The sequence below is a fragment of the Vitis vinifera genome, chromosome 4 (genome assembly GCF_030704535.1).
Source record: "Vitis vinifera cultivar Pinot Noir 40024 chromosome 4, ASM3070453v1".
In the NCBI taxonomy this organism is placed as follows: domain Eukaryota; kingdom Viridiplantae; phylum Streptophyta; class Magnoliopsida; order Vitales; family Vitaceae; genus Vitis; species Vitis vinifera.
The window spans coordinates 21,284,115-21,302,824 of NC_081808.1; the positions used below are offsets into that span (position 1 = coordinate 21,284,115).

General features: G+C 34.3%; 3 protein-coding genes across 6 annotated transcripts; 1 reads left to right on the forward strand and 2 right to left on the reverse strand.

Annotated features, from left to right (window-relative positions):
* Positions 1-2,087: 2,087 nt before the first annotated feature.
* On the forward strand, positions 2,088-3,992 carry LOC100267850 (protein WUSCHEL). Its single transcript, XM_002266287.4, has 3 exons — positions 2,088-2,821; positions 2,990-3,084; positions 3,512-3,992. The coding sequence occupies exons 1-3, from the start codon at positions 2,428-2,430 to the stop codon at positions 3,863-3,865; spliced, it is 843 nt and encodes a 280-aa protein (XP_002266323.1). The 5' UTR covers positions 2,088-2,427; the 3' UTR covers positions 3,866-3,992.
* A 1,485-nt stretch (positions 3,993-5,477) lies between these two features.
* LOC100255744 (protein ANTHESIS POMOTING FACTOR 1) lies at positions 5,478-10,259 on the reverse strand. 4 transcript variants are annotated; one of them, XR_002029848.2, is made up of 12 exons: positions 10,055-10,259; positions 9,850-9,947; positions 9,192-9,292; positions 8,542-8,642; positions 8,397-8,463; positions 8,193-8,292; positions 7,992-8,105; positions 7,714-7,851; positions 7,488-7,572; positions 6,725-6,774; positions 5,965-6,158; positions 5,478-5,871 (listed from the first exon to the last, which is right to left on the reverse strand). XR_002029848.2 is itself a non-coding variant. In XM_019219186.2 (11 exons), exons 1-11 carry the CDS (start codon positions 10,059-10,061, stop codon positions 6,015-6,017), a joined length of 1,005 nt encoding a protein of 334 aa, XP_019074731.1. In that variant the 5' UTR covers positions 10,062-10,259; the 3' UTR covers positions 5,478-6,014. The 4 variants fall into 4 exon arrangements, 1 of the variants encoding a protein (XP_019074731.1); XR_002029849.2 differs by having other exon boundaries at positions 5,478-5,883; XR_002029850.2 differs by having other exon boundaries at positions 8,551-8,642; positions 10,055-10,234.
* A 6,864-nt stretch (positions 10,260-17,123) lies between these two features.
* LOC100250667 (uncharacterized) lies at positions 17,124-18,524 on the reverse strand. The gene is made up of 2 exons (XM_002266200.4): positions 18,252-18,524; positions 17,124-17,784 (listed from the first exon to the last, which is right to left on the reverse strand). The coding sequence occupies exons 1-2, from the start codon at positions 18,390-18,392 to the stop codon at positions 17,311-17,313; spliced, it is 615 nt and encodes a 204-aa protein (XP_002266236.1). The 5' UTR covers positions 18,393-18,524; the 3' UTR covers positions 17,124-17,310.
* Between the last annotated feature and the right edge of the window lie 186 nt (positions 18,525-18,710).

The following is an 18,710-nucleotide window of genomic DNA, read 5'->3' on the forward strand; positions in this document are numbered from 1 at the left end:
GTACCACTGCGGCTGCATGCACTCTAGGGCACCTCCAATGAGGTAAGCAGCTCAGGATTTTGGATAAGAGGTCAGATATAGCTTCACTGGCAAATCAAAGTCTAAGTTGTTCATCAGCACAAGACTGTGACTATTACTCCAAGAACCACACCCAACTCTGAGAGAGGGAGAGAGAAAGAGAGACCCAAAACCAATGTAAATGCATGATAAGGAAAGCAAAATCTCATGATGGTTGTGTCAAAATCACACAAATAACGCAATCTCAAAAGTTGAACTTGGAACTCTCAGAGAGAGAGAGAGTCTGCAACTGTCAGATTTGTAGAAAAAGGGAATGAGACTCATACAGCTTGAATTCAAGGAGGGATTGAATATTTCCATTTACCCATTCTCTTATAGACAATTCAATGCATAAATAAATAAACAAGGCTAGAATTTTCTGGCATGGGGTCACAATAACGATTAAATTAATTTTTTGTTCATAGTAAAAACAAAAATTCTGTACTTCCACATGAGACAACAACCATGCAGATGTTGTGGAAGCCTGGAAGTAGCATCAAAAGGAAATGGGAAATAAAAATTTCCTAATAAACATCTAGTTCTATTAATTTATGATGGAATAATGAACTCAACACCATAACTTTTCTACAAAGCTTCCATTGAAGGACAAAAAGAACCCTAACCCTTTTTATTTTTTCCTCAGTCTTCTCTCACCTTAAGTTTCAAATATGAGAAACCATGTATACTTGAAAGTAAAAACCTAACTCTTTCACCCCAGAGATGAATTGATACTGAATTTGTATCATTGATTGCTGCAATGGCTTATTGGCATGCGCTCCAAGTTTCCCATTATAAACATATTTTGAATAAAATTTTCTTCTATTTCTTACTGATCTTTTATATGTAGCTTCTCATAATGTTGTACGAAGTCCGATAATAAACGTTTGGTTGTGGGTGCACGATTTCGAAGTCCATAAAAAGATTCAAGGACATAGATGACAAGCCAAATTGGCTGACTGGGGCACAGGAAATGATCGTGCATGGAATGAGACAATTGGTAATATTCTTGAAAAGTGGAATATTCAACTTTAGGGAAGATGGTTCCTCAAACAAAGCATGCAAGTAATGAAGTTTTTGGTGGTGATATCCTCGTATATAAAATTATGAAAATTGGATTGCTCTTCAAAAGATGAGACAGGGGCTCATTGGAGGATGGAGTGCTGGATCAGAGACTGGTTGGGGTTTGTGAGAGAGAGAGAAAGAGATATGGAAAGCGGCAGTGGGAAAGTGGAAGAATGATGGAGCTTTTCAGGTTCCAAAATGCTCCAGAAACCATTTCCCCATTAATTGCTTTTGCATTTATTTTTGGGGCGCGTGCTCCCTAGTACAAAGGACTATAGACATGATTACATTGAATTCTTTAAACATTCTGCCCCTCTTTTTCTTTTTCTTTTTTTTTTTCTTTTTTTCGAATATATTTCTCCCTACCATATGCTGTCTTGTTAATGGAAGCCAAGGCATTTCACCCCTCTAATCCAGGACTTCCTAAGATTTGATTCTTTTGCCATAAGAACCATACATACTGTAGGGAAAGAGGACATGATACAAGATTCCCTTCTATAAGCAATATTATGAATGCTGTCCACAGTAGGAAGGAATTAATTTGTTAATTTGAATGCAATTTTGGAGTATATATGCAGTCAAAGTTTCAACAAGTCTTTTCTGTTTACATATTCCACAAATTTAGTTCTTCATCTGCAATGATGGGCTTGTTAAGTAAACTGAGTTAATAGCTTCAAAAAAGTTGTTTCAAAGCGCAGTATGTAGACCCATGTAGCATGGTGTGGAGGGGACCCATAGAAAGGAAGAAACTTAAGGTTGAGAGCATGAGAGGAAGAGGTAAGTACAAGAATATCTTGTGGTCTGGCTTTTGGGACTGGAAAAAGAGAGGACCATATCTCCATTAAAAGGAGAACCCTCATGAACTCTAAATCACAACACATCATTTTATTGCATTCATTCATTCATTCAGAACCCACTTCCTTCCTTCCTTTCTTTCTTTCCATCCAACATATCATTTCATTTCATGCCTTCTCATCACCTACATTTCACTGCAGCTTCACTCTCTCTCTCTCTCTCTCTCATTAATCATACCTCGTCATGCCTTTTCATCCAAGTAATTCCTCTGCTACCCTCCCTTTCTATGCCCTCTTTTGTCCCTTCCCTTTTATAATCCTCACTCTGTCAACTTCAGTCCTTCTCTACCAGATATTTCTCTGATATCCTCTCTACATCCTTCCATGTGCCCTCATCTCCCCCTATTATAACCATCCCTTCTCAGCATTTTGTGCACCCTCACCTACCTCTCTCTCTCTCTCTCTCTTGGAATTTTGTTTTCTTCCCTTTGTTTTCTTCTTGTTTCATTCTGTCATGGAACCTCAACAACAGCTCCAGCAGCAGCAGCAACAAAACCAACAACAGCCAAACGAGGATAGCGGCAGCAGCAAAGGCAGTTTTCTGTGCAGGCAAAGCAGTACACGCTGGACTCCTACAACTGACCAGATAAGAATATTGAAGGACCTTTACTACAACAATGGAGTTAGGTCCCCAAGTGCTGAACAGATTCAGAGGATCTCAGCTAGGCTGAGGCAGTACGGCAAGATCGAAGGCAAGAACGTCTTTTATTGGTTTCAGAACCATAAAGCTCGTGAAAGGCAGAAGAAGCGATTCACTACTGATATGCCCATGCAAAGATCCCTTGGAAATGCCGGTTGGAGACCTGATGATCCCATTCACAACAAATTTCATACCATTCCCACTCCTGGTGAACCTAGTCTCTCCAAAAATCCTCCATTTTACTCCTTAATTTTCTCTATCCTTTCCCTTCTCCTCTTCTTCAATTTCCTCTCTTCTTGTTAAAAGTTTCATTTTCTTTTCTGGGTATTCCATATTACTTGTTTTCTTAGTGACAGTGTGTGTGTGTGATGTGCAGGGATATCTTCCCCATCTTCTTCTTCTTCACCCAGTGTGCTTGCTGTTGGGCAGATGGGAAGCTTTGGATATGGATCTGTGGAGAGGAGTTTTACAGTAAGTAATAAACTATGGTGAAGTTGGTAACCACAATAATAAGTGTCACTGTATTTCTAATTATATATATCTTTGATTGCACTCTTAAATTGGAATATATGGCAAGAAAGAGACACCAAGTTTAATCCCCATGTGTGGAATAGTGTAGGGTTTATGTTCTAAATATAATAACACACCAACTCAAATGATCTCTTCTTCTCTAACAATAAAAAGGAGAGACAACATACACACTTTTACTTTCCACCTTTTAAAACATCCATACAAAGGAAGAATCCTTTTGGTGTTCTTGTAAACAAGCAAGACATATAGGGAAAAGCTCATGAAAAAAAAAAAAAACCCATTTTCTCTTTAAGCCGAAACGCAGAGAGAGAGATTTGAAGCTAGCTTTCATTATTGTACTCTCTAATGATTCTTCCTTTGGGACCAGGACTGTTCAATATCAGCAGGTGGTGGTCGTGGTGGGGTTGGTGGATCTATAAACCAGAGCTTCGAATGGGTTGGCATGGACCCATATTCTTCATCTTATGCACTCTTTGACAAGAGAAAAACAATGGGTGAAAGCTTCGAAGAAGAGCAAGAAGAAGAAGCAACTCCGGAGATTGAAACGCTCCCACTCTTTCCCATGCACGCTGAGGATATCACTGGCTTTTGCAACATTAAGCCCGAATCCGACGCCTACTACTCCGGCTGGTACAGGCCCGCCGACGCCAAGACCAGTTCCCGCACTTCTCTTGAGCTTAGCCTCAACTCCTACGCCGGCAGGTCCCCGGATTCCCCCTGAATATTCCTCCATGCTCAGCAGATTTTAGCCATATATTTTGGGGCTCATTACTTTATTTAGTAATTGTACTTAGAGACAGTAATTGTGGCTTGTATATGCTCAAGGGTTGGTGGCGTTGGAATGTCTCTCTACAGTCTACACTTCTTCACTCTAAACCTGCTGGGCATTTGACACGTCTCATCACCTTCTTTTAAACATATATTCCTTGATTTTAATTTTTTTCTTTTTTCTTTTTTTTAAATGACATAAAACAGAAATAATTTAAACCATAAAAATATTAACAAGAAAAAAAAAAAAAAAAAACACCTTGCCAATTGCCTACTATAATTAAGGATACAAATTTCGAAAAGAAAAAACATATGGGCGAATTCCTAAATATAAGAGACTGAAATGGGTCCCCCCGAGGTGTGAGGTAAGTGCGTCCTACGCTACAGTGAGGGGCTTTCATCGGTATCGTAATCATACAGCACAGTACTTGGGAAAAAGATACTACAATGATATCCAACCCCAAAAATAAATCATGAATATAATATAACAAGGCGGTGTGTGTTGAAAAAATGATGATGAGATGAAAAAGTATGTGAATTGAATAATACCCAAACCCCAACTCCAGCCGTTACAGATAAAAGGAGCGTACATATTTTGGAGTTTGAACCCCCCACATCGTGAATGTCGCAAATTATTTGCCTGTCCCCTCATCAGCTCTGCCCCAATTCCCTCCCCCCGCCAATGGGTTTTTTGCCATTCTGCTCGCTCCATTCTTCTTCTTCTTCTTCACTCATTTTACTGTATTAATTTTTATGGTTAAAAAAAAAAATTTAAAGAAAAAGAAAAAAGAAAACAAAATTTACCCGAAATAATGAGAATTTAACAGGTTCGCTCTGGTGAATCAATGAAAATAACTTAGCATTACTCTTTCAGAAGAAGAGATCATTTTTCAATCTTGAGGGTCCTGCAGTAATGCAGCTTTTGTCACCGGACTGTTTGGAGTTGACGCACATGGATGTTCAATGACCAGCATATTTCTCTTACAAAAATCAGCCGCTTCTGTATTTACTTGGCAGCTACCTTTTTTCCCCTGTGCGAGGCCACCGTATGAACAGAGTAGTAATTGAAAAGGTCCCCATCAAGAAGATTTTGGATGGATGGCTTCCTTTATTTGGTTTGACAAATTTTCACTCTATAGCAAGAGAAGACCCTCATGTCGTTCAGGGTATTGGAGCTCTAAAGAGAGGCCTCAGCGAGGAAATTATATGGACTATGCTTCATTTCTTAGAAGACAGATATATTGAGATTTAGTGGTAGATCCAAGGAGATCTTTAAAGCTTTTTGAGGCTCCAAGTACGTAATTCCCTTACTAGTAAGGTGAGGCATCATATGCATCATCACTCTTTTATGTCCCTGGTGTAAGTTCTTCAAGGCCCATAACCAGTTGCTTCATTTGCTTGCCATTTTGGACACCTCTCTGCTGTGTTTCAAGTTATATATGTATATATATATACACACACATTCATTTACTTTTCAATTAAGGTAAACTGCTTATTGATGCAGGACATAAGGTTTAATATGATTAATACATGGGAGATTCAAGACCAACATGCCTACACCGGAATTAGGTAATAGAATCAAAAGAGCATTTAATAGATGATTTACACTTGTATTGTAATTTAATAAAAGAAATACAATACAGTGCTGTTTATGTAAGAAGAGAGATCTTGATGATGCAAACCTTCAGATTTAGGTAAAACCATACAAGCAAAAGGCTAAATGTTGATATTAGTACCTCAGATTCAGGTAGAAGATCTAAAGCCGGGATTCACATTTTAGTACCTCAAGTACATGATGTTGCCTCCAGAACAGGGTTTCTGATAAATGTATGCTATTATCAAGGATGGTAAGCCACTGGAGCATCTAATATTTCAAGAAGTGGCTCCCTCATTAGTGTAATAACATATAAATTTATGGTACTGGGCACAGTCCTCTGTAGTCAGTTCTTTATGTTGCCCCTGCAAAGCCAACTGGTATTATGATAACAAATGGTGCACATGGAAATTCCCACCAAAACTTTCATCAATAATGGATGAGAAAAGATGGTGAACCTTTTGACTATCTCACGCTTAGGATTACAAGGTGGTTGTACATGGAAACTCTACTTTCTTCCAGCATAAGCTCCCAATTTAGATAAGTCTGGAATCCAAAATGATAATTCAGAAGAGCCAGTCACAAACATCAGACTTCCAGGAGCCCATTTTATGACAGGAGGTTCAGTTTCAGTGCTCATCCAGCTTGCAACCTGGACAGAAAGTAAAAGCAAGCGTTTAAGTGTCAACTTCCAATGGGAGCAAAATAACATGGCAGATATAACATATATATAAACACTGACAGGGACATAAATATGAATGTACACATGTACAGATGCATGTATAAATCGACACACACACACATATATAAAGCATTTCTAGTTATAATTTCACACATCTCTCCCTAGATTAAGTATTATGCATTCTGCAATACTTGGTTGACAGGAAGAGAAAGGAAAAGAAATGGAAGGTGAGATGAAATGTGGAATAGATGTGTATTCCAAAAACAATATCATGCTCCTCTTTCTTGGATATGAAACATACTACAGCCATATATTCTATTTACATAGGATATCTGTATATCCTATGAGGAGGAAAAAAAAAACAGGATATCACAAGGAAATGTCAAAACCATAGCTTAACTGGACCTATGGACGAGCTCCACAGCTCAACCAAAGGCTAATCATGAGTCTTTAATACAAAGAATCAAAGGGAAATAGGGAATGGGGTTAAGTTCAAAGATACAAGAGCATAAAGGAATGTGATTTATTTAACATACTTCTTTGCCACTCCGTACACTCCATGCATAGACACTCCCATCACCTGAGCCTGCCAACAAGCAGAAACAAAGAAAGTTACACTGGCAAGAATTTTCCCGATGAAGCTGATTTTTTTTTCTTCAGTGTAGTGCAATACAATTTAGGGAGCCCCAAGTCTCTATTTAATTGGATCCAAATGCTAGACAACATATCTAAGCAAAAAGACATCATCAGTTTTTGCTGTGAACAGAAACAGACTATGGTGATACATATCTATATATAGATAAAGAAATAGAAGAAGAAGAAGAAGAAGAAGAAGAAGATTTTTGAAAAAATGCTAGAATGGCAAGAAACTGGACACAGCTTGAACAAGATTGCAAATGAAATAATTTGTTTCTGACAATCACTTGAACTCAAGACGGAGTTCTTTTATATTAGACAATGAAGCATAAATTTTTATGCCAGGCAAAACAACCTCAAAGGTTTCTCAAAATATGCTATATGACATATTTTTAATCCATCAGCCCCTAAGTCCTTTAGTGGAGGTTAAGGAGAACCACAGGTCACACGTCATTTACTGCCCCAAGAAGGTAGTTTCCAAAGCCTCATCTTAAAACTGAAAGACTGATACTGATTGGTATAAAAAAAACTTATTTGAGATCTCAAGACAACATAAATGCACTACACAAATTAATAAAAAACAACCAACACAAAGTGGAAAAGGGACCAATGAAATAGTTCCGGATGCTTTCCTCCTAGAACTGGTTAAGCCAATTGCATTACCTGATATAACGAACATTCCCTCGGGACTGAAGGATGCTTCTAAAGTGGAAGTGCTTGAAACTGGCTTGACATTGTATGTGGATAGCTAAACAAGCAGTGATTATAAGACACGTTAGAAAGAACAATTCACAGGACAAAAGGCTGCCAATTCAATATTTTCATCAGCTAAATTCAAGGAAACTAAATACAAAAGCTATTTCTTGAGTGTTGGCGGAAAATAGCTTACAAGCGTGCCACGGAATGAATCAAGTACATGAATATGTCCATCCATAGTAGTTAAAAGCATAAGCCTCCCATCATTACTGAACTTGACAACATTTGCATCAGATATATCTCCCCCAACAGAGAAGATTTCAAAAGGACCCTTTAAGGATTCAAATTTCACCCAAATTAGTGTGCACTTAAACCATCATTTATTGATTAAACCATGTTAAACCCTCACAATCATTTGATCACCAAATTGATTAAACCATGTTAAACCTTCACAATCATTTGATCACCAACCTTATCATACTTGCGAGCATCAAACAGTCTTACGTATCCTCCAAATGCAATTGCAAAGACTAACCCTTGATCATCATAAGCTGTAGCAGGCCTTCCTTGCACACGTAAAAGACCCTAGAGTACAGAAAACACAATACAAATTCACTTTATGATGAAATTAATTTCAGCATTTGAGCACCAACAAAATGCCATGGACTCCACCTGACACTTCTCAGCTCGTTGATCCCAAAGTAAAACAGTTCGATCAAGTGAGCCAGAGATAAAACATTCTTTTCGAGAGCACAAGCTAAGAGAGACAACCCTTAAAAACAACCAGAGAAATGATACTGTCGTCACAAAGATAAGTTCAGCATAAGCAAATTGAACCAATTGAGAGAAATGTGTCAATTGCATCAGTGACCATACCTGTCATGGTGACCTTTAAAGTAACGCAAATACTTGTTGTCATGCAATGAAAGAAGCCGCAAAGATTCTGAACCAATTAATACTTAAGCATGTAAAAACTGACTTTTAACTAAACTATAAATACATAAATAATTGATAAGCATACCATCCCAACCATTTTTTGAGGAGTATATAACTGTTGTAGGATCAGAAGTGAAGCAGACCAGATCAACCCCATACTTTTTGCTATTAATTGTCTTCAAACATCTGGCAATGAAAGGAAGGTGTCTCTACAATTCATGCTGGTATAGAAAGAAATAGCTAGCCAACTTGAAATTTGAGTCTAAAATAAGTTAAATGTAGCACAAATAGAATATCAAATGAGGCAAAGAAATCCTAAAGAAAGATACAAAAATACAACCCATAACCTTTCCAATCCTTTTCACCTTTCTATAACAAACATGTGAGCCAATACCTCCACTAATGCTGGTAAACACATTTGTTTCAACTTAAATTTCCAGAAACTGAAATACTGTCCTGTGCTTGTCATTGCTCTAGAAAATTGTGAAACACCGGCAAAAATTTCCAGTTTCACATTTACAGGGAACCAAGCCCCAGTGCCAAGGAGATACATGGTATGATCAACGTTGCATCTTCTTGACAAGTCAGCATACAATGCAAGCACACTGTGAGCTCATTGTCCATGATAGAAACTTATGATTTAATTGATACTAAAATGTGTGGTCAAAGAGACTTAAATTGATAAAGAAAAATGAAAATTATACATAAATAATAAGCTAAAATTGAGAGGCATACGTTCCAGTGGCGACATCATACAGGCGAATGGATTCATCGTCACTAGCAGTCACTAGATAACTTGATGTCCTATGAAAATCCATTGAACTGATCCTACCACTCTGCAAATGGCAATGAGAGAGTAAAAGAGGCATTTAAAAGTACACTTAAAGCTATATTTGGTTCCAAGGAAGTACTAAGGAATGAAAAAAGAAATGTCAAAAGAAAAATTTTCGTCTCATGTTCAGTTTTGTCAAGAAAAATATGAGGAAAAAAAAAAATCAAATATTACTGAAATTAATTAGAAACTGATCCATTTCCAATTAAAACCAAATTATTTTCTTTGCTTTGCTTTTTCGTTTCTTTTATATTTTCTTCCCATCCCATTCTCCCCCAAATTTTCCCAGAAACAAAATATAGCCTTAGTAAAGCGTGCTCTGTAGCATAATCTCCCCAAGCAACCGATTACACAGTCAATACGAGCCCTAAAGCAAAATACAAATCCTCAAAGAAACAATTACTTGTGATTTCCCCCACAAGAATGTATTACAAAAGCCCTAAAATATTCGGTGGCTGAGGGAATGGAAGGCGTTTCCAATTCTGAGCAGCCAAACATGGAATAAAAACCCAAATACGAGAGAAAGAGAGAACAAAGAACAAATTAGAGTAGTAAAATTACATAATCACGAAAAGCCATGCCAACTTCCATGCTCTGAAAGATTTCTTCAGTGAGCTCTAGAGCAACCTTGTCTTCTCTTTCTGATTGGCCCTGCCCTCCTGTAAATTATACACCGAAATGTAAATAATTTCAAAAATTTTAAAAATTTGTAGAACAAATCTGCGGGTGCAGATTGGAGTAAAGAAATGGTAATCCATCCACATACCAGCCATTTGATTTGTCGTTGTGAAGCCTTCGAATTCTACAGCTTTGCATAAAGGCGGCAAAGCCCTGCTAACTTCCGAATTGTACTAACGTCTTCCATTCCATCTATTCCTTTTTCCCAAACCCCAGGGTTTAAGTATATTTTAGATTATCTTAGGCCATGTTCGGTTCCAAAAAAAAATTTTGAGAGAAAATGTATGGGAAGGAAAATGAACGAAGAAAAAACTTAAAGAAAAATAAAAAAATAAATTTAAAATTAATAAATTATTTTTATTTATTATTTTAATTTTATTTTACTTATTCGAACACCCTTTATCATGACTTCTGCTCGTTGCATACCTTGATCCACTACTGTACGAATAGCATTTCCTGTTGCGGTTTGCGCAGCAAATGGCATCCCTCTTCTTGTACCCCTGAATCCACAAGTATAGGCCGAGGACATATAAAGATTAAATAAATTTAAAATATATAAAAAAAATTAATTAATCATAATTATATTTTAACTTTTCTAATATTTTTCATAATACAAAAATTTATTTTTTTAATATTTTCGGTAACCAGTTTGTTTTTTTACTTAATTTTAAATAGAACTTTAATATTTAATAGTATTAAGTATTCAGTTGTTTGTTTTTATAGTATTTTATTTTTATTAAATATGAAAAAATAAATAAAACTAATATGTTATTTTTTTCATATAAAAAAATTAAATATTTTATTTTATTTTATTCGGTAAAAAGTTTATAATAAGTCATAAAAAGTAGAAAAATAAACAATTTAAAGATTAAAAACAAATTACTTTAAACAAAAAGTTAAAAAAACAAAAAACAAATACCCTCCCGTGTATTTTTTATATATTTTCCTATTTTTAAAAATAAAATTCTTTTATAAACTATAGAAATTTGTATAAAAAATATGTATTTTAAAATATTTTTTAAATTAAAAAATTTATTTTCTCAAGGTTTTAAAAGTTTGAAAAGAGTTTTTAATTAAGAATATAAGATAAAATTTTTAGTTATGATCTTGAATTTATTTGTACTCCATTAACTGATGTAATCTAATAGTTTAATATATCTATACATATTGGCATTTTATGATTTTAAATTAAATAAAATGGTAAAAGAAGTTTACCAATTTTTTTTTTTCTATTTAATTATTGTATTATAATCAAACAAAATTTAATAATTAGAGTTTTAAGAGTGAAACTTTAAAAATTTTAAAAGGTTAAAAATATAAAATCATTAGTGAAATAAAACATAGATTAGCTTTTAAAACTTAAACTTTGTTATATTGATTTATTGGAGTGTATTTATGAAAAAAAAAACAGTTAATGTCTGTAGTCCCTAAAATTTGTTGAAAGTCCATTTTTACATTATTATTATTATTATTTTTATATTATTTTTATTTACCTATTTATCTATTTATTTATTTTTAGTTTTTATTTTTAATTTTTAATTTTCTTTCTTTTTTTGTTTGTCTCGAGTAATTGAAAATATTTTTCCAACAACTTTCTATCAACATAAGTGATATTTTCTTAAATAAAAATTACATCTCATATATGAGGGTTGGATGCATGGTATTTAGACACAATAATATTCACGTATTTCACATTATTTATTTATTATTGTAGATGTCGAGTACATCATGGGTGGTATTAGAAGTACATAGCTTCTTAAGTATACAACTAAGGTGGTGTTTGTTTTTGTTGTATCGATTTCTTAGAGTGTATTTTTTACATTATTATTATTATTATTTTACTTTTGTTTACCTATTTATTATTTTTTTTTTTCCCATTTTTTTCCGTTTGTCTCGAGTACTTGAAAATATTTTTTCCAACAACTTTCTATTGACATAAGTGATATTTTCTTAAATAAAAATTATCTCATTTATGAGGATCGGATGTATGGTATTTAGACACAATAATATTCACGTATTTCACATTATTTATTTATTATTGTAGACGTTGAGTACATCATGGGTGGTATTAGAAGTACATAGCTTCTTAAGTATACAACGAAGAGTCCTTACATGCACAACTTAAGTTATGCATTATTTTAAGATGTGTCAACTTAGTGTTTTAAGGGGTGCTCTGTTTTTGCCTATAGTACTTGTAAGTTGTAAGGTGTGCAACTTCAATCCATAAATATTTCAATTCTTAATAAATTTTTTTAAAAAATATTAAATATTAAATACACTTTTCATAAAAAGTCACATTTTATTTTTTTATTTTTTATAAAGTTAAAATTTTAGTCAAACAAAATGTTAAAATTACTGTCAAATTTTTATTTTATATAAATAAAATTTTTTAATATTTTAACTAAGTAAAAGGTTATAACTATAGTCAAATTAAAAACACTAGCAAAAAGTTAAAACCTTTATCATTTATTTTGATTTTCACATGAAATTTTAAAAAAGTTTAAATAATATAAATAATGAAATAAATATGATAAATATATTTTTATTTAATCTAAATATGGTGAAATTTATTAATTAAATAAATAAATATTGTATTTAGCATGAATATTGAAAGCCTTATGTCTTAAACTTCTAAATTTATTTATTATATATTATTATTTTGTATTTAAAGTGTCTATAAATAATTGAAATAAATACATATGAAAATGTGAAAAGGTAAAAAAAAAATGAAATTAAAAAGGTTTCAAGAGAGAACATATAGCCAACATATTAAAAAATAGGGATAATTGTGTTTTGGACCTAGTGGACTCAAAAATTAAGCTTTGATTAATATAAGTTCACTATTTAAGCTCAAGACCTAGAGCAAGTGTGGAAATTGAGAAAAAGGATATGACGTTTTTATCTTTCAAAAAATGATCTTTATTAACTATGAAAAAAAAGTAGAAAAACATTAATTTAAATTTATTTTATTTGCAAACCTCAATAAAATTTAATATAATTTAGTGATTTAAAAAAAATACACCATTTTCCAAAAAAATAAAAATGAATTATTATTATTTAAAAATCAAATGTCTTGAAAAATATATATTTTTAAAATTATGTATATAAAAAATAACTGAAAATATGTCAAATTAATTTTTTTTAAGTGATATATTTTTACAATATATATATTTTTTAAATTAGTTTTCTTAAAATAATAAATTTTTAGAATAATTATTAAAAAAAATTAAGATAAAAAAATTTCTCAAATATTATGATAGAAAATAGTTTTAAAGGGTATATTGATCTTTTTATATTTCATATTATTTTCATTAATTATGTAACTTTTATGAGTCAAATCTTGATTTTTCGATCCAATTAAACCAAAAGATAATTGTTCCTAAAAAATAAGGTGAAACTTGACTCGGAGGTAACACGGAGGAGGCAAAAAAAATTGATAAGTCGGTTTTGATCCACTTAACTTGTCATGTCAAATTCAAAAGAAAAAAAAAATTGAGATAATCGATCGAGAATAGAAAAAAGTTGAATAGTTTTGAAATTATGGTAATATTACCATTGAAGTACATGTGACAGAGATTATTTTTCTGAACTTGTACGTATTCCAAGACCTGAAAGTTTAACTTCTCAAAAATTATATATACTTGTTTATGTAATATAAATAAAAGATTATCGTTTCATTTTTTTTATAATTTTAATTTTTCACTTTTTATTTTCAAACGTGAGTTAATCACATGAAGAGAAAATAATTAAAAAAAAAAGATAAAAATAACATTTTATCCTTTATTATAGCTAAAATTCATTTATAAACCTTAAGATATTATTTGTTTTAATTCTTTACAAAAGGTTGATCTTAACTTTAAAATATGTCTTAACTTTCTTTCATTTCCCACTTGATTTTTAATTTTTAATTTTTATTTCACAACCCATCACCTAGCACATTTTATTTTATTTCAAATGGTTATACACTTTTCATTATCATTTTATTTATTTATTTACTTATTTTGAATTTTTTTAGTTGTTTAGGTCTACCTATGATCAATATTCAGATTTTCCCTATTTTTATCAATAATTTAATCTATATTCATAATTTTTCAAAGTTTTTGATCTAAAAGTTAAATATATAAACCCTAATTTAGGTTGAGATCTTTAAAATATTCAAAATTAATTAAAAAATGTAAATTAATAATTCAAATATTAAAATTTTTACCCATAAAATTGATTTTCAGATCCTAAACATCATAAACATTCAAATTTTTAATCATAATGGTGCCCTACATTCTGTATCTCCCTCCCATCTCTATGTAAACAGGTTTTATGAATAAAGAAAATAAAAAATATATAATTTATACGTAAAACTTTTAAAAGCAAAAAATAACTTTTATACCCTTATCAAATTAATTCTATTTATTTATTTATTTTCAAAATTATGATTTTACGTTTAGGTAGTTGCAATATATATGTATATATTTCTTTTTTTGTAAAGAGCAAAGTGATTAAAAAAAATTCAAATAAATCTAAAAGAGATTGTAATTTATTTATTTATTAATAACAATAAAAAAAATTTTAGAATATTATTTTTATTAAAAAAATGAACAACTCGATATTATTCTGTTGAGGTACTTATGGACATTTAAGAAAAAAGATGGTTAATTTATATGACCATTTCAAATTAGTTGAAATATGATATGGGCATTTGTGGAAAAAAGCGTTGGTTTGAGGGGCAATTCTGAAATTGTAGGAAGGTAATGGTTGGAGTCCATTTTCAATGATTATTTGATCTCATTGTGTACTTGTCATGAAAAGCAAATTTTGGGGTGCTAATTTTTTTTTTTTTTGGAAATAACGTATACTTGCGTGATTCTCCCAAATATAAATCCAAATAGAATCTGATCTCTGGTCGATTTTTAACCCAAAGGCTGACTGGCTCAGTACAGCCTGAATTGGATCCGACCAACGCATGTCGCACTCCTACAGTCCTACCTCAAGGCGACAAACTCATCCTGACACGACAGATTGACACCCTAAGAACGAAACCGAATTTTAATGCGAGGGTGCCACTATCCCAAAAACACCGGGCCCTAGGCGCAGTCCAATCAAACATTGAGTTGGGCCGGTCCACTTCAAATTGAATCGGAAATCATGGGATGGGCGAAGCAGCTGGGCCTGTCACGTTTGCATGAGTGTTGGCCGACAAAGTATGGTTCACAGCAAATCGACGGTTTCATCTACCGTTCCAAACGTGGGTCCCTTTCTCCCAAATTTTAATACAACTTCATGTGCGTTGATCCATTGCATCAATCCTATTAGAATACATCAACCACAGTCCACCTGTGTCGCACTGGAATACGCATAAGTTCTAACACTTTCATCCAAACAAGCCTTTACTTGGATTTTTCATTTTCAGAGACTTAATTAGAAACACTTTTGACAACAATAACCAACAAAAGAAAAAAGAAAAAAAAAAAAGAAAGAAAAATCCTCTACTTAATTTCCTTCCCCCTGTAAATTTCATACACATCAATTTACAATCTATCATCTCACACCAGGCGAATTAATGGGCATAACCATCCTTGGAAACAAAAGGTCAGACAAATTTGATAAACTGCGAGCCACGGTCGAAATACCACCTATGATCACATGACCGGCACGGGCATGGCCGTATCCATGGAACTGCTAGCAGTGGAGTCACGGTTATCCCCCGGCGACGCAGATTTCTTTATGAACTCTATGCAGTCGGCAACGGCTTCGCTGTGGTGGGGTTCATTTGGGTAGTAAGACCGCGGCACGTCGCGGGATCCACTATGGCTTGTGGCCTTAGACAGAGCAGTCAACATGATCAACCGAAACACCGCTTCCCGGAAACGTTCCAGAAGCGACATCGCTGGCGACAACCGGTTGTTGGTGGTGCTGCTGCTGCTTTTGCAGGAGGTGTTGCTCCTCATGAGCCTGGGGATGCATAAGTGGCTCTTCATCATGTTCCTCCTTCTTCCTTTGGATTTCTCCATCTTGGCGGTGGGCGTTGGTCTTTGTTAATAGGCTGTAGGAAGGTGAATGAGAATCCACGAGACAGCTCTTATATTATTACTCTATATGCATTGGTTGGGCTGAGGCTGCGAGCTTCAAATATAATCTGGCTGACTGGCTCGAAAGCCTATATGTAACGCATGTGGCTTGTGGCCGAGCCTCTAGAACTTTCGTCTTTTCTGCCTAGGAGGTTTTATCCAGTAACAGCCTGCCACATAACAGGAGCAGACTTGTAATTTGCCTTTTCATTCTTTTAAAATTTCTAATGGCCGCTCTCCCTGATGGTTTAATCATGATGATCAAATGGGTCTTCTGACATCTGTATTAGGATGTTTGGTGTGGGACCCTGAACTCACAAAGAAACCGCAAGCTGTCAGAAACTTCTACTGGAAACTCGGGAAAATCGGTGGTTAGTCAACACTCATCAGAAAATCATCTTTTTGATAATTTAATTAGGTATGGTAAAAATTAGAGGCTAGATTAAGATATAAATTACCAAAATATATAGATGATATTTTTTATTGGTCACGCTATCCTATCTTGGGGGTGAATGTCATTGGAAACTGACATGAATTTTAAAATTGAATTTTTTTAGACTACGGTTTAAATATGTCTTACAAGGAGAGATTCGGTTCTAAACGCAATCTGACAAACAAATTATTTTGTAGTCATATAAATATTAAAATATATGCGGCTGATGAGCCAAGGCTTGAAGGATGGAAGGGAGTTAGCGAAATTTGTCCTGAGGCGGCAGAGTTCACATGGGAACATGTGCATATATATTTAATTTGGGGTAGTTAATGAGCTTACACTCATGCATTCACTGCCACATCTTTATTCAATTCAACCGACTTACCGACCATCGAATTCCTCTTGTTGGTGTTGGAATACGACATTTCATTTAATGTTTAATGTTCTCCCACAGTCCCATCACGTAGCCATTTACACTCGCAGAGTTCTGGCCTCTGTGCTGGGTACATGAGCAAATGGAGTGCCAGAGATGGAGGCTGCATTTAAACCATGGTACGCGATGGTGAATCCCCACCATGCTTCCCATGGGATTTGCTGTCGGTCTGTTCTTCTTCTTTCGTTGAATCGATTCAATTCCTTGTTCAATTTGATTTGACTCTTCGCAGTTAATTTTTTTATTTTTTATGATTGAAATGACAAAACATCTTCCTTAAACAGGAATGAAAATTCCAAACACAATTCATCCACTTTATTGGGTCACTCCCTCCTCAGGCATTGCCTTGATTTTTCTTCCCATGCAGCCCATAAGGAAATGTCGTGAACTAAATCTGATAGGGGTCGGGCTAAAGCCTAAGGGTCTTGGCTTCTCTTTTTTCTTGAGAAGATCCATCCCATTAAGGGCATCAAGGGCTTCTTTTTCGCTTTCTTCTGAAGCGGAGGTTTCTCTTGTACTTCACTACTACTGTCATGGTTGGTAATGATTCGAGTGACGGAAGGGGGACTTGCAAATGTGACGTATCTCTTCTTTTGGAACTCCTCTGCGTCTTCAGTTTGTGTGTTTATTTCAATCTTGGTGGCATTTTCAATGAATTTAAGGTCTTCCAACTCGGGATCAACCAGCTGTTTATCAAAGTTTCTCGACTTCAACTTGATTAGCTCTCTTTTTGTTTCTTCCAGCTCTTCTCTCAGAGATCTGAGACAATTCACCATCAAGTCACCTTCTTCTCTGGCCTTCTGAAGGCTTTGCTTTGTTTCTTCGAGTTCAGCTGTCACTGCTCCATATCTGGATTGAACTTGTGCATTTTCACCTGCCCTGTCTCTCATCTATCAATTCAACCAAGATGCATTAAAAATATCCCCATTCACACCATCTCTCACAAGTAAAAAACTGAAGATTTTCTAATTGAAAAGTTCATTTTGACAACACAGATGCAATTTTGATGGAAAATGCTAAATGGCCCAAATGGCTTTCTTCCTCTGCTTCTTCAAATAAACCATAAAGAAACATTTTCTTTCTACATAGATATTGTCCTAGACTCATTAATTTCCCAGATGGATATGAATATCATACACAGTGACTATTTCCTAATATACGAAAGAAGCTTATCTTATTCTATATGAAATTATAATAAAGTAATTACCCAATTAAAAATAATGTAAGATTTGATATCCAACTGGGTTAACCCTGTTTTAGAGCATGGGTTTAAGTAGCTGGCTTCATTTCAAACTAGAACCAGGGGTTTCAACTTTCAGTGAGATTGATAGAGAGTGCATGAGTGATGAGAGTGGACCTCTTTGAGCTTGTTGGCATATAGCTCTCCAGCAAGAACTCTTTCTCCAAACAGCATAACTGCTTCTTTAACCGACCGGAAGGGTGCCCTGGTGTCAATCTCAGCCCGTCCCATCACTACAACTCCCTCTGCTCTTTCCATGCTTCCCAGTGAATGGCTCAAACACAGAGATGTGGATGAATGAAGATGGCGACAAGGATTTCTCTTTATATGTACAGTGGAGGAAGTGGGAGAAGAAAGGTCGTTAGTAATGGCGGGGGGTGATTTTGGTTAGTTAAAGAAACTTAATGCAATCATGGGGCCACTTTCTTCGCGTCCAATTCACTGGTATTTTGTTAATTGACTGTGACGCCGGTGGTTGAACCATCTTCATTCGTTAGATCCAATGTCACCATCCGACTCCGGTCGGACTCATGGGCCGGGTCGAAACCAAGCCCATCCCAATGCTGGCCCATCATT